We start from the raw sequence: 27,562 nt of genomic DNA, 5'->3' as shown, positions 1-27,562 counted from the left end.
CAGGAGTGATACTGGTCGACCTTGGGGGGGGTGTCATTGTGGAACTCAGATTAGATTTTTTTGTCCAAGTTGGATTTCGACGATTGGAACAGGGTTGTGAAAGTACCTATTGGAAGGATGAGGATTACAAAGGATCTATAAAGTCCTAAATTCAGGGTTTTTTTCTAACTGAAAAGAAAGTAGAACCAGAACTGTGTGATCTTTGTTGTTTTATAATTGAAAAAGACTGAACTGTAGATGGAAGAGATTTCTGATGTAAAGAAGTTGATATGGTAAGTTATTTACATTTATTTGAATGTCATATAATTCCCCACCTTTTGTCTTGGAATAAGTGATTTCTATCATATGACTTGGTACAGTTCAAAGTTTCATAATCTATTTTAAGTTTGTTGACAACTTAAGTTTCAATTCCCAGCAGCACAAAATGTACTGTTTGACATGTGTTTGAACCTTGGCTCAAAATGTTCCTGTCATTTCAGAAGTCTGGTAGGAAAACTTAATTATATTTGCCTTCTTTTCTTTAATCTTTATATTGTGCCTTATCCTGAGCTCAAGTCACTTTCCTTTTTTTTGGTGGGGAAGTGGGCTTTTGTGTGACGGCATAGTGTTTTAAGAAAATTGTACCTCATTCAGTGTAAAATTGAGAGGAATTATGACTTTTTTCAGTAAGAGAAACCACAAATTTGATCAAGGACTGAGTAATAATACTAGTTAAAGCTCTAGAATATTGAAAACTGGGAAAATAGAGAATAATAAAATGCTTGAAGATAAACATGATAAAATAGCAAGTATAGACGTAACATTGAAGATATTTTCATTAAAAATTTCAATGATAGTTTTATTAAATTACTTGTTAATAATTGAAGGTATTTCTGAGGCATCTAGGCTACTAACTACAAATGACAAGAGTAGATAACTGGTTGCTCCTTCCTTAATGTTAATTCATTTATATGTTAAAAAATGTACTAGTATCTGCCTGAGGTGTGAGACTGCTTTGGATAGGGAGAAAGAACATTAAATATAACTGATACTTATATAGGTAACTAATATTTATATAGGTATAAAAAAAACTATAGAAATAGGTACAATATTTTTGACTATTGAATTTCACTTTGCATATTAATAGAGCTCCATTTTATTAATGTCTTGGCTTTAGTATAATCTAATTAAATGTTAAGCTAGATGGCTAGATTTATGGAATTTGACATATTAAGAGGAATTCTGAATTTATACTAGAGACTTTCCCCTATGATGTCATTCATACTGTGGACATCAAATAAAGTAGTAAATGTCACTTGTATAATACTGATGGATAAAAAGCACTTGAGAACATCAGGACAACCCTGTAGAGGAGTGTTACTTGACAGAATTTTTTCTCCTTAAGATTGGATATGTTTTATTGACACTTTAATTAGACATACTCCTTAAGGAGTATTGCTTTGCTGTTAAAATATTATCAAATGTCCTATTTCATATTTTGAAGGAATTCCTAAGACATCTCATTTGGCACATTATAGTGACCATTAAAGTTTTAAAATAAAAGGAAATTTCCTCTTTGTAGGGCAATCCAGGAAATAGGATATGTGGGCAAAAGAGGATTGATATTAGTATTAATACCTGTGAATAACTTCTCTGAAAAGAACCATTTTAGGAACACTATAATGAAAAATAGACAAAACAGCTATTTCAAGTTCCTATTTTTTTGTTTTGCTATTGATGCCTAGGATGTTAAGGATTTATTTGCAGGTTTTACTTTACAAGATATAAATATACTTCAGTTATTTTAATACCTCTTTTTTGGAATGTTTAGCTCTTCAGATTGACTGAGATAAAAGTTAAGATTAAACAAGAAAACATATGACAAGACCTGACCCTTGGTAGAAGCTTATGATATGTTTGTATATCTCTACAAATGCTAAAATGCTAATCAAATTCCTCAAATTATGCTTGCAAGTTAGCTCTTAATAACATCCTAAAATGCATTGTGAAAAGCACTTATTTGCTGTTAAAAGAACAGTTCAATATTAACTGATAGTGCAGTCATGAGAAGTTATTTCAAAACCAACATATGGTCTTCCAGAGCTTTAAAGAGGTTAAAAAAATAAAAGAGAATGTGGAAAAAATAACAGGTGGAAAACATTGCTGGTTCCTTCTTATCACTGTCTATTCCTCTGGGGGATATGAAAATACTTCTGAGAAGTAAAAAGTATTATTAGAATTTTAGAAGAGTGGAATGGAAAGAGAGAATGTCCAAGTGATAGTAAGTGAAAGTGGAAAGAGAAATGAGTTTATAGCAGTTTGAATAGTACCAGCAGTAAAAATAACAATACAGTAATAACAACATTACAGCAACCAAATATATTGGACTTTTTCTGTACCCATGCACTGAGATAACAGCTTTATTTTTTGATAATTAATTAATCATCATAACAACTCTATGAAGTACATATTACTTTTTCTAGTTCAGAGATAAATTTAGACAGATTACTTTCCAGGGTCACACAACTGATTTATTTCCCTCTGTTGAATGACAGTAGGAAGATAAATGGCAAGGACAGGATTTAAACTATAGTTTGTCTACTCCTAAGGTCAGGTTGTTAACCATTACATTTTAAACATTTGGAACCTTGAGTCAAGTATGAAGTTCAAAGGAAACTCCTCTCTGATTCTCAACTCTTCATCACCATCAGCCCTGTATCAGCCACTAGCTCAGCAGTCTTCTCTCCTATTTTCTTTCTAATGCTCAACTACATCCAGTTAGTTTCTTGTCCTCCTTGAAATTTTTCTTATTTGTTTTTGAAAAACTTTCTCCAACAATGAAACTCCTCTCTCTACTTTGAAGGAACTTCTTTATGCTCCTCCCTACCTGCTCCATCATATGGACTGGTGGGTTTTACCTAAAGTTGTAACTTTTGATATAGTCTCTCTCAGTACCTTATCAGCTCTCAAGGGCCCCATTCTCTTGGCCTGATAATTCAGCCAATGTGTGTTGTCTGTACATACTTGTTGCTTATGGGTGGCATCTGCTCTGACTGGGCAGTATCTATGCTAAATTAGTTGTTAAATATTTTGTGTCACTTCTGAAACTATCATTGCTTTGTTTAAAACTCCCAAGTATCTCTGGTTCTTTTTTCATATCTAATACTTTTTTTTTTAGACCTCAAACTTATTCCAACTCAGATGGTTGGAATGGCTAGAGACCATTAGATGTCTCCATGTCATCTTTCGTCCTAGTTATCCTCATAGCACAATGGTCTTATATTTTCAAGACCCATCATACAAATGTCAATTAAACTTCTGCCTTGTCTTGTTTGCTGACATCCCACTGGACAAGTGGTAAGCCAATTCCATAGTCTGCATAGGAAGAGTCTCCACAAAGGTATTGATACTGGCAAGTGTCATTCATTGGGTGGTGCTTTATATAACAATGTACTATACTCTCCTAATTTTCATTATTACTGCTATAATCCTAGTTGACATTTTCTTCATTACTCTTTATACTACCTCACAAGTTTTCAGTTGTTTCTATCTCAGTTCTCTATCTCATATACTCCAAAAGCTCTAATCATATCACTTTCTTGATTAAAACAAATAAACAAATGAATAAAAATCTCTTGTAGCTTCTTACAGCTTTCAGAAAAAAGTTCACTTTTTTCTCCCTGACTCAGAGAGCTCAGTATTACTTTCCTATTAAACTCTATGGCTCCCCAACACCTAACTTAGTGTTTACAGAGCCATATTTATTTATTGCCCTTCTCCTTGCCCATTTCCTGTATTTGATGATTCCTTTTTGTCTTACTTAAAAGCATTTTACCTTAACTCCTTTAGTTAAAGTCAAACCCATTCTTTGAATCAATTGATTACCATCTGGCAAAAGCAATTTTCCCCATCAATAAAATTCTGAAGCACTTTATTCATATCTCTTAAAACAGTAATCATATCCTTCATTACATTATTGTTACTTGTATTTGTGTATGGATGTGTCCTTTCTCTGACTTACCATGATCTCTAGAATGGTGTTATCCAATAGAAATATAATGAAAACATAAGCAAATAAAAAATTTTAGTAGCTGTTGTAAGTCTGGGGAGAGGAAATCCCTGGGCAAAATACCTCTAAAAACCGAATTCAGTCAAGGGGAGAAATAAAGTTTTAAACAACCCGTTTATTGCTTACAAACTGCAGTCCATGGCCATCTCTCTCCTTTGCTCCTGAAGAAGCAAGCAAGCAAGCCCACCCTTTATACTCTCAGGATCAGACATGCCCTTGGTTGCCCATTGATATGGAGATGAACTTCTCTTCATCCCTGAGGATACGAAAATGCACTAAAGCCAGGCGAGATACTCTGGAAATGTTACAATTTTACCCACACAGCATTAAAAGAGGTAAAAGGAAACTGGGAAAATTAATGCTAATCATAAATTTTATATAGTCTAATGTGTCACAAAATAATTATTTCAACATGTAAACAACATAAAATTTATTAATTTTTTACTTTTTTCATACTAGCTCTTCAAAATCTGGAGCATATTTTATACTTTTAGCACATCCCTCTTCAGACTAATCATATTAAAAGTTGCTCAATAGCCAAATATTGCTTGTGGTTACCATATTAGACATTGCAACTGTGCATAAAATTGTAGTATTTCCAGAACATCTCCCCTGGCTTTAGTACATCTGCATATCAATAGGCATTCAGTGGTGGAAAGAAGTATGGCTTTAGTGCATTTGCATCATTCCTCAGGGGAGGAGAGACGTTCATCTCCATATTATAAGATAAATTTCAACTGAAATAAGCAGGTAAAGAGAGGCAACAAAGGGCCAGGTAGTTAATTGGAGCACAGTTTCGGGTGAGGTTTACTAGTTTACATAAATGGAGGCTGGGGAAGTCATGCCCAGCAGAGCAGGCAGCAAGTTTTTAAAGGAGGTAGGGGGAAGCAGAGCAAAGGTATACAGTGGCACAAGGATTGCCTCACCTAGGGTACGTGGGGGTCTCTCATTGGTCTTTAGACAGATACTGAAAAGTTACTACTACTCTTTTAGCTTGGGGGAGGGCTCTAGTTAGGAATTCTTGGAATGTTGTCTGATCAGACTCTGGAATGTTGTTAGACTGGAACTTGTTGGTCTCTTTGACTTGTTTGGTGAGGCCTGAGCTTGTCCAGCAGGCTCACCCCATCCCTTGGTGCCTCCAGCCTTACATTCCAGCCTTTTGGTCATAATGGGCGACGACTCAATCGGGCTACTTCCAGCTGACAATGGGCATCGTGCGGGAGGGTTAAGGCTGGTTGATGGCCAGAGGAGGCTCAGTTGGCAGGGGCGAGTACTTGTGCAGCAACAGTTGATTAATCTTTATGTGTGAAATTTCTGCAATGCACTGTTGAAGGAACTTGAAAACACATGGGGCAATTAAGAGTAAACTACAAACTGTTATTAAGGGGCTCAGCAGAGGCATTAGCCAGGCCATTTATGGGGGATTGTAGCTACTTATAAGGGCTGCCTTCAGGTACTCGTGTTTTGTGGAGGTCTTTCTGTAGTTCTTGTAATTTTTTAATGCTTTGTTCTACGGTTCCGGATTCTTGATATAGTAACAGCATTCTTCCTGTAGGAAAATACAGGTTTTGCCTTTTTCTGTGGTAAGCAGATCTAAAGCCTGCCTATTTTGAAGGGTGACTTGAGCAAGGGAAGTAAGCTGTCGCTGGAGGGAAATAAGAGAGGTTGAGGTTTTTTTCAGGGTCAGGGTCACTCTATCATCTAATGCTGCCACTTGACTTGTGAGACTTTGAGAGATGACTAGGCTATGGTCTAATGCTCTTGCCCCTGTGGCGGCTGCAGCTATTGTGGTGACCAGACTTACTCCTACTAGTACAGGTAAGAAGACAGCTTTCTTTTGCCTAGCTCTCAGATACATAGACTATCAGTCTAGTGCCTGCTTTACTTCAGGTTTGTTGCATAACGTCAATTGGGGAACTAGCATCACTGAGAAGCAGGGCTATACCGTGGTGCTGCTGATACACTGAGTAAGGGTGTTGTACTAGAAAAACCTGCTCTCTTGAAGGGAGATTGGAGTGTCTATGGTTACCCGTCGTCAGCACTGGCTTCTCACTGACAATTCTGAGATGGTGGAACGCTGGGTCAGGTAGCAGGTCAGTGGGGATGATGGTTTTTCACGCCATTTTCTGGTGGCCCTGGACTTATGTCGAGCTTCGGGCTTAAGGCTCGTTTTCTACATCGGTACCTCGCTTAAAGGGAGGCTGCAGTCTTTTTCAGAGGATTTTATTGATTGAGCCTGGAAAAAACTAATGAGAACTGCCGCCACTGGGGGGCGTTGGAGGGAGGCACAGAGGAAACAATCGGACACATTGCTGAGGATATGTGAAACATTAAGAAACTGTACCGTTTTTCCAATGATTTCGGCTCAGGAAAGTGGTGCTCTTGTTGGTCGTAGGGAGCGGGGGTAGGGGTTTGACTGAATTTTCTGTTTTAGTGCCTGTTCTGTTTGTAGAATATTACTTGATACCTGTGCTTAGGTGTTTAGAACTTCTGCAAGAGTGGGATTTACAGTGGTTTATTTTCTCTTGATGTATACTGTGCTCTGTGGGGAGGCTTGGTAACTATCATATAGCTTGCCCTGTACTTTCTTAGCGTTGATCTCATGGGTCTCTAATGGTAATGTATTGCTTCTTTTGTAGTCTGAAGAACATGTTGTTAGAGACTCTTCTTGCTGTATCTTCTACTGCATGAACTCTACATGTGTCTAATTCAGGATGACATCTCCCATACATGTTGGACTGGAAAATACATGTATGAGAGATTTGGTCATACGGAAAGCACAGCATAGGATTTGAGAAAGTGTTTAAGATGTCTGTGTGTACCGGTATTTAAATCGATGCCTGACTACCTACATGTGGGCAACTTTGGGTGCCTACTTCTCAGTCTTTGATTCTGTGAAGAGTTAGTTGGAGCTTAAATTTCTATGCAGAGTAACTCTCCTGGAGACCACTGGGCTATTCATCTGGCTGGTTGCACTTGACACGACTAACCCGCAGCTTAAGATGACCTACTTCACAAGATACTCAATCATTGTGTCTGGGCACCCGTTTGAGCCTAGAAAGGTGATACCAGGAGGAATGCCCATGTAGTTTGACTGCTGAGGGCATAGTGAGGATTACTGTATAAGGCCCTGTCTAGCGGGGTTGGAAGGGTTTTGGCTGGAGTTCTCTTAGGAGTACTTCATCTCCTGGCTGAAGGATTGCTATGTCTCTTGGGTTGTTGGATGACGTAGGTTGGGGTAGGAGCTGGTCTGCGTGTTCCTTGAGAAGATGTCTCAACAGTGTAAAGTAAGGAAGGTAGGAGGCTAAAGGAGGAGAGGTAGCGGGCAGGCCTGTGTTCAGTAAGAAGGGCCTGCCACATATCAGCTCAAATGCGCTTAGTCCAGCCGGTCTCCAGGGGGCAGCGTGCAGCCAAGAGAGAGCAATAGGGAGAAGATTGGGCCATGAGAGCTTTACCTCTAGAGACAGCTTAGTTAGTTGGTCTTTCAGGAGACCTTTAGCCTTTTCGACCTAACTTGACGATTGGGGGTGATAGGGTATGTGGAGATTTCAGGTGATATTGAGAGCCTCAGCTGTTAGCTGAGTGACCCGGGAGATGAAGGCGGGTGTGTTATTGGATTGGAGTGAAGTGGGAAGCCCGAAACAAGGAACGATGTGTTCTACCAGCACTTGCGCCACTACTGATGTAGTCTCTTGGTAGGTGGGGGAGGCCTCGATCTACCTTGAAAAGGTATTAACTAGAATTAGTAAATACCGGAGTTTTTTGTGCCTAGGCATATGGGTGAAATCGACTTGCCAGTCTTGTCTGGGGATTGTTCTCCTCATCTGGTGGAGGGCCATCTGGGTCTTCAGAGCACCATGAGATGAGATGCAGTGACAAGTAGTGCAGGTCTGGTGCACCTGATCTATTGCCTTGCGGAGACCATGAGGGGCAAATATGGGGGAGAGAAACCTGTGCATGGCCTCCGGCCTAATGTGTAGGAACTAATGAATTTTAGATATGATATTTCTGCCTTGGGCTTGGGGGAGGGCAATTCGTCCCTCAAAATATAACTATCCCTGAACTTTTAACATCCCCCCTTGATGTAGAAGCAGTTGCCATTTGTCATTGGGGTATTGGGGCAATAGAGAGGGGGAAAGAAACAGCACAGAGGATTGGCTATACCTGGATGTCAACTGTCGAGCTGTGGTGTCTGCCAACGCATTACCCCTGGTTACTGGATTGTCTCCACTTTGATGTCTTTTACAATGCATGATGGCCACTTTTTTGGGGTCTTGTAGGGTCTGTAGCAGACAGATGATAGCCCTGCCATTGATGATTGGGGTTCCTTTAGTGGTAAGGAAGCCCCTTTCCTTCTAAATTGCAGCATGAGTGTGTGTAATTAGGAAAGCATATTTAGAGTCAATATAAATTGTGGCCCTTTTCCTGGCTGCCAGCTGTAATGCCTGGGTAAGAGCCACTAATTCGGCTTTCTGGGTGGTGGTCTCAGATGGGAGTAGGTTTGCTTTTATCACCCATGACAGAGTTACCACTGCATAGGCTGCTCTTCGCACTCCATCACTCACCTTCACTGAGCTTCTGTCTAGGAAAAAAGTCAAGTCAGGGTCTTTGAGAGGCACATCTTGTAGGCCCTCTCTAGGTTTTCTAAGAGCTTCTAGAATTTCTACACAGGAATGAGTGGGCTGACCCACCTGATCGCTGACGGGAAGCAAGGAGGCTAGGTTAAGGGGTGGAGAGACTTGTAGGGTTACCTGTGGATGTTCAATGAACAGAAGATGGAATTCCTGTACCCTTGAAGGACTCAAGGAGGCCAGGGATTTATGACTCAAAAGATCTTGTAACCGGTGTGGGGAGTACACAGTAATGGGCTGTTGGAGAGTTAATTTCAGGGCTTCTTGGGCTAGACTTCTTGCAGCTGCCAGAGCTCGGAGGCAAGGCTGCCACCCCTTAGCGGTGGTATCCAACTGTTTGGAGAGAAAGGCAACGGGATGGCACCCTGGCTCCACTGGCTGTACCAGCACTCCAGTTGCCACTCCTGCCCTCTCTGCTGTATATAGGGTAAAGGGCTTAGTTAAGTCAGGGAGCATCAGCGGGGGAGATGAGAGCAACGCATCCCACAACTGACTGAAAGCAGAAGCCACTTCAGTGGGTGCAGTTAGCAGCCCAGTAGGAGTCTCTGTGGCAGCTGCATAGAGCGGTCTGGCCAGAAGGGCAAAGTTAGGCACCTAATGTCTGAAAAACTCTACTAATCTTAGAAAGGATAGTATCTCAGCTCCTGAAGTAGGTGGCAAGAGAGCTTTAATTGCAGCCACTCGGTCCGCTGTTAGAGCTTTAGTGGTGGGAGTTAGAGTTAGCCCAAGGTATGTAACTTGGGGTAGAGACAGTTGTGCTTTGGCAGGGGATACCCTGTATCCCATGTCTGCTAGGAAATTAAGAAGGGATGTGGTGGCCAGAACCGAGCCTTCTTTTGAGGGGCTACAGAGTAAAAGGTCATCTATGTATTGGAGGAGGGTACTCTCGCCCGTCAAATGTCATGAGAGGTCCTCTGCCAGGGCCTGTCCAAAAAGATGAGGGCTATCTCTAAAACCTTGAGGTAGAACTGTCCAGGTCAATTGTCTAGATCGACAAGTGTCAGGGTCTTCTCATGTGAAGGCAAATAGTGGCTGCAAGTCTGAGTGGAGAGGTATAGTGAAAAAGGCATCTTTAAGGTCTAGTACAGTAAAATGAGAGGTACCAGAAGGGACCTGAGAAAGAAGAGTATATGGGTTAGGCACGACTGGATGTAAGGAAATAACAGCCTCATTAATTATTTGGAGGTCTTGAATGAGGCAATACGCTCCAGAAGGATTTTTTACCAGCAAGATGGGAGTATTGCATGGAGAGTTAGTCGGTACTAAAAGCCCTTGTGAGAGCAGATGATTAACAATAAGCTGTAGTTCCCTTCGGTGAGCCTGCAAAATAGGAAATTGAGACTGAGAAGGGAAGTGGGATGAGTCTTTAAGGTGTATTAAAGCTGGGGCATGGTGGGTTGCCACCACAGGGGTGGAGATGTCTCACACGACTGGATTGACAGCAGTCCAGGGAGTTGGGAGGCTCAGGTTGCTGTTGTCCAATCCTCCCTCACCGACTAAAGCAAAGAGGGAACATAAGTGTTCAAAAGGTGGGAGGGAAATAGAGGCTCCTAACTTATAGAGCAGAACCCGTCCTAACAGAGGGGTAGGACAGGAAGGCATGACTAGAAAGGAATGGGTAAACGGGATGCTTTGAAGGGTGCAGGCTACTGGGCCCATCTCTAAAGGCTTGGAGGGGGTTCCCATGACCCCAACTATGGAGACTTTGGGAGGGTATAAAGGCCCTTTAAAGGAGGGGAGAACAGAGTAGGTAGCCCCCGTGTCCACCAAGAAGGAGATGGGCTTACCCGCTACCCACAGCTTGGCCCTGGGCTCAGCGAGGGTGATATTGGGGTGTCTGAGTTGAGGAGTTTTCAATTTTTGAGGATGCCCAGCAGGTCTGAAGGGTAGTCCTTCGAGGGTATCCACCCCCCGTGGGGCTCTGCTGCCAGAGGAGGACCACCTGTTAGTGGAGAGTCTACTTTCCAATGACCTAGCTTACCGCAGCAGGGGCACGGTCTAGTCAGTCTGCATGGTTGGTTGGGGCACTTCCATGCCCAGTGCCCTTCTTCACTGCACCAAAAGCAAGGGCCCAGAGGTTCAAGTCGATCTTCAGGGACACTCCAACGATCTCCAGGAGCCGGCCACAGAGCAGCTGTTATGGCACAAGTTTGTTCTGCCATTCAGGCAGCTGACCTCTTCTCGCTCTCGTCCTCTCAGGCATGAAAAACTTTAAATGCCATATCTACCAGGTCTCCTAGAGGGGTCTGGGGACCATCCTCAACCTTTTTAATCTTGTACCTTATGTTGGGAGCTGACTGAGTTATAAAATGCATGGCTAGGAGAGAGGAACCTAATGCTGAGGCCGTGTCAATCTTAGTAAAAGCTCTTAGAGTTTCTTTCAGGGGCTTAAGGAATTCTGATGGGTTTTCATCAGGCTTCTGGGTAAGTTCTCTAAGCTTATCATGATAGCCTTTTGGGCGGTTGAGTTCATACCTGCCAATAAGTAGCGAACCATGCGATCTTAGCATGCTTCACCCTCGGGAGAATTATAATCTCACAGGGGTTCTTGTAGAGGAATAGCTTCTCTGCCCATAGGTTCCTGTTCATCTGTGGCGTGGGCCTCATTGGCACAGTGCTGTGCCACCGCCATGACACGGTCATATTCTTCCGGGGTTAGAGTGGATTGGAGGACTACATGTACATTGTGCCAGGTGACCTTGTAAGCTTGAGTGAGATATTTGAACTGTTTAGCAAACATTACAGGGTTGGAGGAGGAGGACCCCAATCACTGTTCTACTTGGGACAAGTCTGCCAGGGAAAAGGGAACATGAACCTGCACTACCCCTTCAGCCCTCGCTACCTCCCTCAGAGGAGCCATCACATGAGCTTGAGACCGCTGTGATTTAGAGTGGGTTACAGGAGGGGTAGACCATTTGGGCGCCAGCTGCGGTGAGTAAGACAGCGGTGGGTTTGAAGGAGGGGATGGAGAAGGAGACCTTGGTAGTAGGGGATACAACCTGGGAATCGATGCGGGACTTGAAGGCAGGGGACTGGGATATGGGAGAGTTTTATCCATTTTTTTCTGAAGTGGAGTCAGCACCTGTGGAGCAAGATGGCAGAGTGACCGGAAGAGAAGGGGAACAAGATGGAGAGACTGGAAGAGAAGGGGAACAATATGGTGGAGAGACCGTAAAAGAAGGGGGACAAGATGGTGGAGAGACCGGAAGAGAAGGGGAACAAGATGGAGGACATGAACATTGAGGAAGGGAGCTGGCCCCTGTGGTGGGCCTGGAGGAGTGGGAAGGAGGGTAGCCGAGATCCTCTGCCGAGTCCATCAGAGAAGAGTCTCCCAGTAATAGGAGTGGTAGAGATTGGCGGTCCTTGGCAGAGGCCTGGGCTAACAAAACCTGGGAAGGAGTACACTTAACATACAAATCTGGGTCGGAGCACAGAGTTTAAAAAGCCTGCACATATGGGATTTCACCCCACTTTCCGGTCCGGTGGCAATAATTTGTTAAGTTGGTGAGGAGGCCAAAATCGAAAGTTCCTTCAAGGGGATTGTCCAAGGGTTACTGAGGCCAGGTCTGAGAGCAAAGGAAAACTAGCTTCTGTTTGTGAACTTCCTGGGACAAATATAGAGTAGTCAAATTAGAAATGAGACACCACAACAGGGTCTGGGCCTCCGCTTTTGAGGGCTGGTTCCCCATGTCTGTGCCACTTCCAACTAATCCCGCTGAGAGGAGCACCCAGCATCCCACGGTGCTGGGAGCCTGGGTGAGGGACATCTCCCACACTGCAGGGCCAGGGGTGGGCTGGATGCCTGCAGAGGGTGGGCCAGATGTCCAAGGGCTGGATGCCCCGACCTGGATGTAGCTATGATTTCAGACGGACCAGGTGAAATGGAGTTAGGAAGGGAAACAGACTGGGGCAAACTGAGGGACTCACAGGAAAATAGTCCACGCAGTGGAGAGCAGGCTGAGGTCCTGGGTCAGGGAGGGAGGGGGCAGGGCCGCTGGTGGCTGGTTGGGGCCCCACACTCAGGCTCCCTCCTGGGTTTCAGCACCAAATGTAAGACAAATTCCAACTGAAATAAGCAGGTGAAGAGAGGCAACAAAGGGCCAGGCAGTTTATTGGAGCACAGTCCCAGGCAAGGTTCACCAGTCTACATAAATGGAGGCTGGGGGAAGTCGCACCCAGCAGGGCAGGCAGCAAGTTTTTAAAGAAGGCAGGGGGAGGGAGAGCAAAGGTATACAGTGGCACGAGGATTGGCTCGCCTAGGGTTCATGGGGTCTCTCATTGGCCTTTGGACAGGTACTGGAAAGTTACCACTACTCTTCTAGCTTGGGGGAGGGCTCTATTTAGGAACTCCTGGAATGTTGTCCTATCAGACTCTGGAATGTTGTCAGACCGGAACCTGTTGGTCTCTTTGCCTTGTTTGGTGAGGCCTGAGCTTGTCCAGTGGGCTCACCCCTTCCCTTGGTGCCTCCAGCCTTACACATATCAGTGGGTAATTACCTGGGCAAGGCGGATTTATCTGTACCTGAGAGGTGAGGGGAGGGCCGGTTTTTCTTCTGCTGGAACAGGAAAGAGAGAAGGGCCTGGACTGCAGTTTGTAAGCAATAAATGGATATTAAACATTTCTCCCTTTGACTGAATTCAGTTTTTAGAGGTATTTTGCCCCAGGATTTCCTCTCCCCAGACTCACAGCAACTCTTAATTCTATAAGAAACATTGGTGTGATACAGAGAATACTGACTAGTAAGGCCTACTATCAACTTCTGACTTCATTACATTCCACATGAGCCTGGACAGTTTGTTCAGTTTTTCTGGGCCCTTGTTCCTTCATGTGTACAAGGTTTCACAGGGATTAGGGTAGGTTGTATTACACAATTTTTGATGTAGTATTCATTTACTATAAATAATAATTGAAGACTTTACCCAAGTTAGGCCAATGTCTGGCACTGTATCTACAACTTAGAGTCTGTATGTTACAACCCTTTATTGATTTTATTGATTGCATAAGTCATTTTGCTATTTTTTTTGGTACTTCTTGGAATAGTAAATATGAAGTCTACCTTTAAGAAGCTTAGTCCAGAATGATGGACATATAAATAATCATTTATAATATATTTATAATATAAACCAAGTATAGCATAATAATGTCATATAAATTAAAAAACTATCATACAGAAGAGTTATTAATGATACCTGGGAATATCACAATAAGCTTCACAAAGATGTGCTTCAACTGAATCTGAAAGGAAGAATAATTACTAGGTACACAAAGATGGTGGAGGGGGATCATGAAAGAAGCAAAGCACTTGGAAAGTCTTGCAGGAATGAAATTGTGAAATACTCCTGTGGGGAAAATTGTAACATTTCCACAATATCTCGCCTGGCTTTAGTACATCCGCACATCAGTAGGCATTCAGTGTTGGAAAGAAGTATGGACTTAGTGCATTTGCATCATTCCTCAGGGGTGGAGAGAAGTTCATCTCCATATCAATGGGTAATTACCTGGGCAAGAGGGGCTTATCTGTACCTGAGAGGTGAGGGGGAGGGCTGATTTGGGCTTCTGCTGGAGCAGGAAAGAGAAACTGCCCCAGACTTCAGTTTGTGAGCAATAAATAGATTTTAAACTTTATGTCTCCCTCTGACGATTTTGGTTTTTAGAGATATTTTGCCCCGGGATTTTCCTTTCCCTGGACTTATATCTGGCAGCAGTTGGCAGGGTGCTTCTGAACCCAAAATCTGTCATAATGGGTGTGACCTTTGGGAGAGCTGCTCCTGTGGTTGGTGGGGAGGCCTCAGTGGATGCAAAGGCAGAGGATGCCAACTTCACCTGTTATTATCCCCCCAGCTGTGGGGCTTCCAACTTGGGAATGCCTAGTGGGGAATTAGTCTAGGGTAAAGTACATCCTAGATGGGTGAGGCCATCTCCAGAACTAGGGAAGGGTGGAAACACCGGAAGCTGCAGTATTAGCCCTCCATGACTTGGAAGACTGCTTGGAGACCTTAGGGGGCCATGTAGTGGCTGGCATTGTAGGGTCTCTTTTCATGGAGATAGTGGAAAATGTTATACAGGAGAAAGAGAGGATTATCGAGGGTCTTAGGCAAGAGAGAGACACACTTCAGCATAGCTTGGAGGAGCTGGGCAATAACCTATGGGATGCTATTAAAGAAGAGAGACAGTTACCAAAAAGGCAGCTCATGTTCCTAGAAGATTCCTTAGCAGGGGTGAGGGGGGATACAGCAGGAAAAGCCGCATTACAGGAGGACACGGGAGAGGGGGAGGAAAGAGTAGTGCCTTCAGCCCTGGAAATGGGGAACAAGGAGTCCTTGGTCGAGGAGCCCGAGAGAGAAGAGGAGGAGGTGGGCCATTGGCAGATCTGCTACCCAGGCCACCACTGGAGGTACCATCTTCTCCTGTTTTAAAGGCTTGCTCAGCTGTAATTAAGAAAATTAAAACAAAACAACCTCAGGCTCCTCAGGGGGAGGAGCAGCCCTTCCCCAGATTGTGGAGCACTCCATGCTCTACCCCTATATCCAGGATGAGTTTGTATACATGAGCGTCTTGTATACGCAGAGGCCATCAGAATCTCTGCCTACATGGCTTTTACATCTCTGGGATATGGGGGTGGAAAACATTGTTATGTCAGGTACTGAAATGAGTAGAATGGCTTCCCTGATGACTCACCCTTCCCTCTGGCAGGGTTGTAAAATGCCAGTCATGCCACAGGGAATCAGACATTCCCAGAATGGCTGACAACTGCCATCAGGATAGTTTGGCCTAATCAGGGTGATTTACCATATTTTCCATATGCAGAGCTCCAACAGGTACTGTGGAAATTGGGTCTGAAAAACATCATCTATAATATGGACCCCCAGGGCCCTGATGAGGAGGTGTTCACTATAGGAATGAGAAACCTGGTGCTGCATACAGCTCCCCCATCTCTCTTTGGATCCCTAGTGAATACTCTTTCTAGATGGCTAACATGTGATGGCTGGAATGCACAAGCTTTGGACTTAATCTGCATGGTACTTTGAACCTAGCTGAATCCTCTGGCTTGAGATTTATCATGATTGTGTTACTGTTGTCAAGAAAAAAATGCTTAAAGAAATGCTTGACTTTGTCTAATGTTTGGTAAAAGTTTTGTGAGCAATATAGCATGGTTGTTAGGAATGAGTAAACAAGTATAGAAAAATATTTTGTGCTTAGAGATTGTGCTGTAAGTATGTTTACTTAATCTGCATAGGCTGAATCCTCTGGCTTGAGGATTATCAAGATTTTATTTCCATTGCTATCTATGTTATTAGATTGGTCAGAAGAGGGGGAATGAGTAAATTGTAAGGCGATATTTCTGGAGGGGTGGCCTACGGGTAAAATTGTAACATTTCCAGAATATCTCGCCTGGCTTTACTACATCTGCGTATCAATAGGTGTTCAGTGGTGGAAAGAAGTATGGCTTTAGTGCATTTGCATCATTCCTCAGAGGTGAAGAGAAGTTTATCTCCATATCAATGGGTAATTACCTGGGCAAGGAGGGCTTATCAGTACCTGAGAGGTGAGGGGGTGCCGTTTTGGGCTTCTGTTGGAGCAGGAAAGAGAGAAGTGGCCCCAGACTGCAGTCTGTGAGCAATTAACAGATTTTAAACTTTATTTCTCCCTTTGGCTGATTTCGGTTTTTAGAAGTACTTTGTCCCCAGGATTTCCTTTCCCCGGACTCACAACTAGGAGCTTTAAGTTTTGCAGTGGACAGTGTTAGGGACTGCATGTTTGTGCCCTCTCCCCCATGTTCGTATATTGAAGGCCTAACCTACAGTAGGATGGGGTCTTTGAGAGGTAATTAGGTTTAGATGAAGTCATGAGAATGGAGTTCCCATGATGGGATTAGTGTCCTTATAAGAAGAGAAAGAGACTAAAGCTCTCAGTTCTCCACCACATAAGGGCACAGGATGCCATGTGTGAACCTGGTAGGGGACTCACCAGACCCTAAATCTGCCAACATTTTTATTTTGGCTTCCCTGCCTCCAGAACTGTGAGAAATAAATATTTGTTCTTTAAGACACCAAGAATATGGTATTCTTGTTTTAACAGCTTTAACTGAACAAGAAAACAGGACACCCAGTGTTCCTATGGTGGGTTGGAGAAAGGGCCACAGGAGAACATTGCTGTTGATAGAGGAATAATTAAGGCCCGTAGTACTCTTGGTAACCCTTCCCCAGAGTTGGCACTTCCTCATTTTTCTCATCTTGATAAATGGTATCACCCTCAAATACCTATTTCTTTAATTTTTCTCTTTCCCTCATTCTTCAGCTCTAATCTATCCCTAAGCCTATTGTCTACCTCTGAAGTAAATCTTGTCAGTGCCTTGGTTCAAGCCAATCACCTCTTTCCTGGATCACTAAAAATGTCTAACTACTCTCCTTACCTCTACTCTTGTCTGCCTATAATTTGATTTCTTTACAGCAGCATGAGTGATTCTCTTTAAAGTGTATCTGAGTCTCTCAAGTACCCTTACAGCCTCAATAGCTCTCTTTTTCATTATGTTATACAAGGTTCTACAGGATCTGGCCTACCTCTCTGACCTCATCTCATTTTACCCTCACTTTTATCACACATTATTTTTCTGCCTTGACTTTTTTTAATGTTATTTGAATATTCTAAGCTTTTTCCTTCCTTGGGCTTTCTCTATAGTACTTTCCTTTATTGAGATTGCTCTTTCTCTGATCTTCGAATGACTAGCTACTTCTAATCCTTCAAATTATACCTGAAAATCACTTCTATGGAGATTTCTTCCCTGATTATCCAGTCTAAAATAGATTGATGATGAGGTCACTTTATATTTTATTACCCTCTTACTTCATACTATAGTCATATTGTTATCTTAAATTGTCTTTATTATTATTATTTATTCATGTATTTTCTTTCCCTTCCATTTGAATATAAGTTCCTGGAGAAAAAGAATTGTGTCTGTCTTTTACATCATTGTGCTTAACAAAAAGCAGACTGTTAAAACTTGTTGAATGAGTGGATTAAGTTTTTTCTACCTGTACAATTATTCTCTTTCATAGGATTTCACTTATTTTGAGAAGAAAAAGGAATGCAAATTCATTAATTTAGTGTCTTATCAGGTACAAGAGATATTTGACTTTAAAGAGAAAAAAACCCCACCTTGCTGCTATAGCCATTGCATTAAGCATGTGAGTTGATGGAGGGGAAAAATAAGGTCTGTTTTCCCAACTCATAGCATTAAATCATAATGTAGAAATTTAAATCACTAAAACATTGGGATGGGGATGAAAAACAGAACTGATTTAATAACCTGTTTCTTTCTGAAACTGAAACATTACAAGTGTTTGCAAATTGATAGTTTTGGCAATATTTTGACTATGATTTCAGCTGGCTCTGCTACTTTGGCTATTATTATTTTCCTTCTATTAGTGAAAGTCTTCAGAAATGATATCTAATCCTGATTAAATAATACATTATTAATGACTATTTATACATGTGTGTGTATATATATGTGTGTGTATATATACACATATAATGCCAGATGTTTAAAAAGTTTAATATTCCCTCAATAAGAAAAACAGTAAGTTCTTAAAGGTCATTTAGATTGTTTTCCTGGATGGTCTTCACCTGTTAACATTATTATTGATAATACTTTTCAGATTATGAATAAACACTTTGTGCTCAAAGTATTTATTCATGTTATCATTTACTTAGTAAAATATGTTTCTTACAGGAATATAAATAGTTGCTGAAAAACACTGACAACATCAAACAAAATGAAGTTCTTCCTATTGCTTTCAGCCATTGGGTTCTGCTGGGCTCAGTATGCCCCACATACCAAACCTGGACGAACATCTATTGTCCATCTCTTTGAGTGGCGCTGGAATGATATTGCTCTTGAATGTGAGCGATATTTAGCTCCCAAAGGATTTGGAGGGGTTCAGGTGAGTATTGTTCATAGTATAAATTACAGGGTTTGCTGTACTTATGGTAGATGGTACTATGATTTATATCTCTGAAGCTGGGATAACATTTTACTTCACAAAAAGTACTTAAAGTAAAACAGTGTTTTTGAAGAAGAAAAAAGTTTAGTATCAATGGCACCTTCATGTTTTGTTTCTGATACAATCTTTCTTTAACAAGACATTTCCAATGTGCTGTTCATATTTTCAAATGGTTTTAAAGAAATGTACATTCTTATCCAAAGATGGAGAAATAATATTAGATTACTGATTAGTTTCTAAAGTATCCAATGATATAAAATAAGTAAATAAGTAATCTCATTTACTAAGATTGTTTTATTTGTAGATCTCGCCACCCAATGAAAATGTTATAATTAATAACCCTTCAAGACCTTGGTGGGAAAGATACCAACCAGTTAGTTACAGGTTATGTACAAGATCAGGAAGTGAAGATGAATTCAAAGACATGGTGACTAGATGTAACAACGTTGGTGTAAGTGAATTAAAGTTCTCTTTAAAAATATTAAATAGGAAAATTTCTCTCCTGTCTCTTGCTCCCCTTTTGAGCAGAATGTTTTCATATTTTTTATTTATATTTATACTTTAGCTATAACTGCAATTTAATTGTTGCCTTATGTTCAACTTCTGTAAATCTTTGTATATATGCCGTTTATCTACTAAAGGAAGTGTAAGTCAAAGTTTAAAGCCAAACTTATTTATAAAGCAAGTATCAACTTTGTAACTTAAAACTATACACATTTCTGGGAAATATTTTCCAGTTAGGAATTGGAGATTCCAGTTATAATATTTGCTGTCACTTTTGTATGAATTGTGTCTCCACCCATAATTCCTTGGTCTTCTTTCCCATAGGTGTTTTTTATGGTAAGTAGTTATATTCTCTTTGATGAGGTACATAATGAGACACAACTATTTACATGCCTCTCTTCAGGTACAAAGGAGGTAGTAGAGGCTGGGTACTTCTTTCTTAAGATAGTCCATGGAAATTTCAAAAACTAATAATCTCTCCTGGTTCAACTGATTCTTACCTCCCCCCACAAAAAAGGCTCTTTGCATCTTTTCATAGTTAGGTGGTTTTGGGTTCTGTCAATTTATCATGTACGTAAATATCTGACAAAGTGGCTAAAATGCATGTAGGTCTTCAGTTTACATTGATTTCCTTTCACACTTGACTTTTGGTCTTCTAGAAAGGTAAGTTATTAAATAACAATATTCGGGAATATTTTGGAGTGTTATTAACATATTTTATCAGTAATAAAGATTTATATCTCTCTGTAAGTCAAACTGAAATAGAAACTTTGCCTTTCAGGTCCATATTTATGTGGATGCTGTAATTAATCATATGTGTGGTAATGGTGTGAGTGCAGGAACGAGCAGTACTTGTGGAAGTTACTTCAACCCTGGAAATAGGGATTTTCCTGCAGTCCCATTCTCTGGTTGGGATTTTAATGATGGTAAATGTAGAACTGGAAGTGGAGATATTGAGAACTATAATGATCCTTATCAGGTAATTAAAGAAAAAAACAGTGATTTGAATGAAGAGCTATCTATGACTTTAATTGTCCACATGTAGCTATGGATCACCATTTTAAGTACTTGTTTCAGTTCTTGGGAAAACAGGATTCCAAGTCTGGCTGTTTAAAAAATAAGAAACTCAAATCAGTATTTAAAACTTTTTTCCCAATTAAGAAGCTCATCCACTTAATTCCTATATTCCCCTTTTTATACTAGAAAGTATTTCAAAGTTATGTCTGTAATAGAATGTCAATATCCCCACAGCCCAGTGCAAAGAAGGCAATATAGACATATCTATTAATAGTAAATGAATGAATTACCAAAATGGATTTCAGGTAACCATGATGTTTTATATATCATTCAAAAAAATTTTACTTCAAAGGTCAGAGATTGTCGTCTGGTTGGTCTTCTTGATCTTGCATTGGAGAAAGATTATGTGCGTTCCAGGATTGCTGAGTATATGAACCATCTCATTGACATTGGTGTAGCAGGGTTCAGAATTGATGCTTCTAAGCACATGTGGCCTGGAGACATGAAGGCAATTTTGGATAAACTGCATAATCTAAACACAGACTGGTTCCCTGGAGGAAGTAAACCTTTCATTTACCAGGAGGTAAGTCAATAAATATATGGGAATATAAAATAATATCACTTAATTCATTACCAAATAGTTAAAAGTGCATTTTCTGTTGGTTAGTGCCTGAATCATATGTCTCTTACAGTGTTAACTTCCTTTTATTCATAGACAGCATGTCTAACTCTTTATCATAAGAGGTTTTATGGAAGTGCTAGATAATTTATTTCGGCTGCAAACATCTCTGTGGCATTTACCATCTCTCTAGTGACCATTAGAGAAGAAAACTAATAATATAGTTGTTATTGTTTTGGGCCAGCATATCTGAGTTTAAATCTTGGCTATAGCACTGTTAGCTGTGTTTGTTTAGATAATGGATTAACCTTTCTATGCAACAGTTTCTTTCATATGAAGAAAAGGGATTATGATAAATGTTATGTCTGTTTTTGTCAAATAATTAAATGAGTTTATATTTGTCAAGCACTTAGAAATGTTGTCAGCCAGATACTAAGTGCTATACAAGTGAGCTATTATTATCATCATTTATGGGCCAGGACAGCAGGGCACTCTGTCAGCATGTTACTTTTAATATTGTAACATATGCTTTAGCAAAAAAATTCTGGTATAAGGAAAACCATTTGGGGCATTTTAAATGACATAAATAGTTTAAAGCCATTTTGTGTATAATATTTGCTTGGTTAAAATTCTTTAAAGTTTTTATTTAAAATGATATTTTCCTCTGTATTTCTATGAGGTAATTGATCTGGGTGGTGAACCAGTTAAAAGCTGTGACTACTTTGGAAATGGCCGTGTGACAGAATTCAAGTATGGGGCAAAACTAGGCACAGTTCTGCGCAAATGGGATGGAGAAAAGATGGCTTACTTAAAGTAAGTCAAATATGACTTGTCCTTTGAATTGTTTCACAGGTTTGTTAATCATATTACCCCAATATGAGGTATCTTTTTAGAAACTTCTTATTTAGACAGTTTTTAAGGATTCAATACTCATAGTGTTATAGTACCCCAAACACCAACTGATCATTTTTATTATTTAGAATGTCAATCACAAGGAAGTATGTGTAGAAACCCAAAATCTAATCTAGAGATTTTAATCTTTACATTATACGACTATACTTAATTTGACTAATGTTTGCATATAAACTGTGAGGGCCAAATTATTATTAAATGATTCTATCATTTATGAAGTACCCACAATGTGGCAGTACTATGGAATTTACATATATCGATTAATTTCAAATATCAAAATGTTTATATTAATAGCAATATAATATGAAAGACTTATTTTAACCCAGTTTGCATTCTGTATAATATAATAAAGATGTTGATCCTTTTGAAGTCCATCTAAATTATAATATTACTAAAACCTATAAAATAAATTTTCTATAATAAAAATCTTATACCTGTAACATGAATGTAATGCAAGTAATTCATGTGGATATGATACATGGAATATATTTGTAGATAATGTATCTATATCTATATAGCTTATGTAAAGAAATATGTATCCCTACAGAATAAACATTTGATTAGAGAGAAAATTTCATTTGAGGATGCTATACTGAAAGAAAGACACATTTAGGTTACTCTAAAGCTGTTGTAAAAGACTACATATGTGTGTGTGTGTGTATATACATAAAACACACATGCATACATATACATGTTTATATAATTATATATAAAATATGTATAATTATATATTTATGTGTATGTATATATATGTGTATATATATATATATTTTTTATATATAGGAACTGGGGAGAAGGCTGGGGTTTCATGCCTTCTGACAGAGCACTTGTCTTCATTGACAACCATGACAATCAGCGAGGACACGGAGCTGGAGGGGCATCTATTCTAACATTCTGGGATCCTAGGTAGGAAACAAAGTTACCCATTTTTTTACCAACCTCTTAATGATATTAAAATATTATTTTCTTTTGTAATGATATCATTTTGTAACTTTCAGACTGTACAAAATGGGAGTTGGATTTATGCTAGCTCATCCTTATGGATTTACACGAATAATGTCAAGCTTCCGTTGGCCAAGATATTTTGAGAACGGAAGAGTAAGTTTTGGTGTTGCCCAAAATATCTTTTCTCAAGAAAACAAAGGCAATTTTAAGTTCATATGATGTTATGACATTCACTATTTACTTATCAAATACTTAAGTGTAAACTTGATATTTTAGCCATAAAGTGGATACTAAAGAATTAAAGTTCATGATCTCCATTGTCAAAGACTATGCAAACTATTTCAGAAATATGACAATTCTCCCCCTTTACTGCAAAAAAAGCCTTAAAAATAAAGGTACAGTGAGTAAAATATGTACTTTTCATCTGTACCTACTTCATAGGGTTGGTATGAGGATTACAGATTAACACTACGGGCAATGTAAGTATTTGTTAAATACTTAAAAGCTTTGTGGAGTGAAAAGAATTATCCAGTTGAACTGAAGTTAAGTAGGGAAAGTAACATAAAGAGAAGGAAAATATGTGTATTTTGCAAACTATTCTGGGAAAGATAAGGATGAGAAAAATATTTGAGGTATGGTAAAGACATTAATCTGAGCAGCAATTTTTAAAAGGAGCTGAGAATAAAATTATGAAGGTATTTAGAAAATTAGTGGAATGTTTTTAAATTGAAGATTTCAGATGCAGCATCAATAGAGCAACTTCATACTAAAATAGAAAATCTTCTTTACTAAAAGCCAGACTGATATTTATCTAGTTTCTTTTAGACTTTCTATTTGAGAAACCCACTACTTTGTACAACAACTCATTCTATTTGTTAGGCAGCCTTAATATTTAGAAGGTGTTCCTTTATACTGAACCAACTTCTTATAATTTCCATTAATTGTTCTTATTTCTGATGTTAGGAGTCATGGACCATGTTCATTTCCCTTTTTCCCATTACATTTCCACTTTTCCAAAAGTTCTACATACTAAAAACTCTTAGATTTGTCCACTCTTATCACATGACATGATTTTAAGATAGGCACTGATAATCTTCCTAGTCATAACTGGTCTTTTCTATGATTATCTTAAGTGTACCAATTAGAAAAACACGGTTTTAAAAATTTGGTCGATTTAGTAAACAATATTGTGATGTGTTGAGTACATTTATCCAAAAGGAAGAACGAGAGAAACTAGTATTTATTTAGCAGTTGTCATATTCAGGTTTTTTTACATATGTTATTTAATTTTTATAGCAACGAAGCAATATCCCCATTTTATAGAAGAGGAAGATGAGGCACAGAGAAGTTGGGTATATTGATTAAGTGTTCTTAACTAGTAGTAATAGAATCATAGTTTTAGTCCTGATGTTTCTGACACTTAAGGTCTTGCCATTTCAGAGACATTGCACTACGTATAGTGATATTAAGAAACCATTGCAATACCTTGGAAAGAAATTGAGAGGGTAAAAAAATCTTACCTTCAAAATATGGCACTAGAGAATGAGAAGTCTGGGAGAATGATGAGGACTTGAGAAAGGGCTATAAAAATACTGAAGAAGTTGGATTCTAAATGAAGACACTGTAGAGACAAAAAGGACAGATTGGGTTTTGCATACTGGAGAAGAAAGAGGCAAATACGAGTACATTAAAAAATCTAATCTTTTAAAATTATTTTTTATTTTTTGCTAATTAAGGATATTAATGATTGGGTTGGGCCACCAAATAACAATGGAGTAATTAAACAAGTTACTGTTAATCCGGACACTACTTGTGGCAATGATTGGGTCTGCGAACATCGATGGCGTCAAATAAGGTGGGAATGCTTATTTAACAATATCCTCACATAACATTTTATGTGAAACTGTTGAAGTAGTCATCCACATTTTACGTGATATTTTGTTTTTAGGAACATGGTTATGTTTCGTAATGTAGTTGATGGCCAACCTTTTACAAACTGGTGGGATAATGGAAGCAACCAAGTAGCATTTGGAAGAGGAAACAGAGGATTCATTGTCTTTAACAATGATGACTGGTAAGTAGATATCAATTTGAAATAATATTTTAAACTAACATGTTCTTGGTTTATTATTTTCTCTTCCTGCTCATTTATTTTTTTCATCTCTGAAAAATCCTTTCGTCAGTGGATTAAGAAAACAGAGAGATAAGAAAAGGGCCAGAAGAAAAGTGATGACTGTGCTAATTCTTTTGCTCTTTTCTTTATAGTGTCTTTCTGTCCTAAGTAGTTATTTTTTGTGCACCCTTGCATATCATGTGCAGACATTATGCACCTGTATATGCTCACATATACACCTCATACAAAATACAAAATGTAGTTAATATAAAGGTTATGAAATCACTAGAAGAACATGTGTTATAGGTCCCCTTTTTTTTAAATAATGGAAAAATACTGCCTCAGTACTGAAATACTTTTTTCTCAAACTACTCTTTTATGTTTCTTAGGTCTTCTTCATTTGTCTCTCTGGGACAAATAATATGTTTTTTAAACTGTGTGTATAAAGAATATGTATCTAATGGTCAAGAATTCTCAGAAGATTTTTGAGTTTTAGCTCTGAGATTTCTTATTATTAGTTTGTATTTGTGATACTTATGTCTTCTGCCTTTAGTATATATACAACTATGGCTTAGAAGACCTCTTTGCAAGCAGTTGAAATGTCTCAGTTCAAATCCAACTGCCATTCATGCTTAGTTCATTCTAGCTTAAATTATATTTTACTGGCAAAAAAGAAACCAAATATATCTCTTTCATGCGAAATGAATCCATGGCTAGTCCTTTAATTTCTGTCTATTATGGATGGGAGAATCAGAATAAATGTATGAGACAGTTTGATATTTTAAACCATGTACTTCACAGAAATGCTAGATTATTTTTATCTCCAGCCCAAATTCATTTTCATTTCTTGATAAAAAGAGATTTTTGAAAAAACAATCAAATTAAATTTTTTGAAAGCAATCAGTATTAAGTTCAGATGAGGATAAATTTAAAATACTGCAATTTACCACAGAAAGTACTTTTATCTATGGATAGCAATTCATTCAATCACTGATATTCCTCAACCTTAACTTTTTTTTGCTTGTTTGTTTTTTTGTTATTCTCACTACTGACTGGTGAATTGCCAAGTCTTCTGTAAGGTTACTTTTGGTCCTGATAAAATTATTCACCTGGAGAAGTGTTTATGTTTGGATTTTCTTCTGACTTAAACCTTGACTGCTTAGAGTTCTGCAGCATTAAGTTCACTGTTTGTTTTAGAGATAGTCTGCATTCTTTTAATTGTGTTGAATTCAAGTTAAATCTTAAATTTTATTTTACAGGCCATTATCTTTAACTTTGCAAACTGGTCTTCCTGCTGGCACATATTGTGATGTTATTTCTGGAGATAAAATTGATGACAGTTGTACTGGAATTAAAATCTATGTTTCCAGAGATGGCAATGCTTATTTTTCTATTAGTAACTCTGCTGAAGATCCGTTTATTGCAATTCATGCTGAATCTAAATTATAAAATTTGAATTAAATACCTATATTCAGAGAAATAACCCAGTGTATTTCTTTTCTTGTATGTGTGTGTGCATATATATATATATATATATATATATATATATATATATATAATTTATTTTCTTATATGTGTGTATGTATGTGTGTGTGTGTGTATTCATTCACATTCTTATAACTCATTTATTTTTGGAAAAATCTACAATAAGTAATCAAATTGAAAAGCACGGAATAAAACAATAAAACCACATATAATTACATAATTCTAAGATAGTTGAAAATCAAAATTTTGTTATATTTAGAAGACACCCATTAACTTTTTGGTCAAAGGAATTTCTAAGAACTAAGAGGCATTTTGACAAATATGTTTGTTGCCATTAACACCATCTGCCCAGAAATGTATCTCTAATATTATGTCTGTATTTCTCCCATAGAGTGCTTCTAACAATTAGTCAGGGAGATGTGATTTAATGATGATTCTTGTACAAAGTTATGATACTTGGATGACCTTAACAATATGAAAGCCCTCTTATAATTAATAAGTTCAAAACTAAAATAAATTATGCAGTCTAGAATTCTTAATTACATGGAGCTCACAGAAATCTTCTACTTTCTCTATGTTATTTTCTCTCTTTCTTTCTCTTTCTAATGCCCTTAACTTGATGTTATTGTATGCCTTTTCATTCCATCTTTTAACTTCCAATATGGATGGCTGTTTATTTAGGGCTTTCATGATACTATATGGTCTGCATTTTCTTCTTTATGCTCTAACTAGTCTCCTTTCACTTTGACTGTAAATGTGGAGTTTCTTAAGGCTCTTATCTAGGTCTTCTTATAACTCTCCGTTGTTTTGTCTTATGCTTGAATGAGAAAATAGAAGTCATAACTTGGAAACTCTTTTTTTGACCTACAATCTATTTATACTTGTACCTATCATTTTCTTCTTTCCTCTTGTCATAGGGAAGAGAGTGTACTTCATTCTACCAAAGGCCATTTCCCCCACTTGTGTTAGTAATATCCATTACTAACTTTGTAACACTTTATTTGTAAAACACTTTATTGTCCATTCCATTTTTATCTTTTTGAGGATTTTATTTCTTAGATCATCCTTTCTCTTCTGATTGAATGATTTTTCCCTTTCTGCTAGGTAAGTCCCCTCCGATAACATACATTAGTCTTCCAACTAAAAAACCCAAGGTTCTCGGATTTTTCTAGGTACAGCCCAATTCTTTGCTCCCCTTCCTAGTAAAACTTCTGTTTCATCATAGTCTTCACATCCTCAACACTGGTCATTTTAAAACACTTTAATGTCCAGTTTTTATCATCATT

The 27,562-nt window shown here is 38.9% G+C and overlaps 1 protein-coding gene across 6 annotated transcripts; it reads left to right on the top strand.

Annotated features, from left to right (window-relative positions):
* LOC118920049 (pancreatic alpha-amylase) lies at positions 1-26,274 on the top strand. Of its 6 annotated transcripts, none has more exons than XM_036900480.2 (12): positions 1-272; positions 17,797-17,865; positions 18,411-18,621; positions 18,986-19,132; positions 19,967-20,164; positions 20,555-20,785; positions 21,501-21,634; positions 22,517-22,639; positions 22,732-22,831; positions 24,415-24,533; positions 24,627-24,752; positions 26,051-26,274. In XM_036900480.2, exons 3-12 carry the CDS (start codon positions 18,454-18,456, stop codon positions 26,238-26,240), a joined length of 1,536 nt encoding a protein of 511 aa, XP_036756375.2. In that variant the 5' UTR covers positions 1-272; positions 17,797-17,865; positions 18,411-18,453; the 3' UTR covers positions 26,241-26,274. The 6 variants fall into 6 exon arrangements, with proteins under 6 accessions (XP_036756375.2, XP_036756373.2, XP_057356646.1 ...); XM_036900478.2 differs by having other exon boundaries at positions 17,737-17,865; XM_036900479.2 differs by lacking the exon at positions 1-272 and adding an exon at positions 397-486 and having other exon boundaries at positions 17,737-17,865.
* The last annotated feature ends 1,288 nt before the right edge of the window (positions 26,275-27,562 follow it).

Source organism: Manis pentadactyla, chromosome 4 (assembly GCF_030020395.1).
Source record: "Manis pentadactyla isolate mManPen7 chromosome 4, mManPen7.hap1, whole genome shotgun sequence".
Classification (NCBI taxonomy): domain Eukaryota; kingdom Metazoa; phylum Chordata; class Mammalia; order Pholidota; family Manidae; genus Manis; species Manis pentadactyla.
Note: the sequence above shows the minus strand (reverse complement) of the source record. Positions and strands in the feature narration are given on the sequence as shown.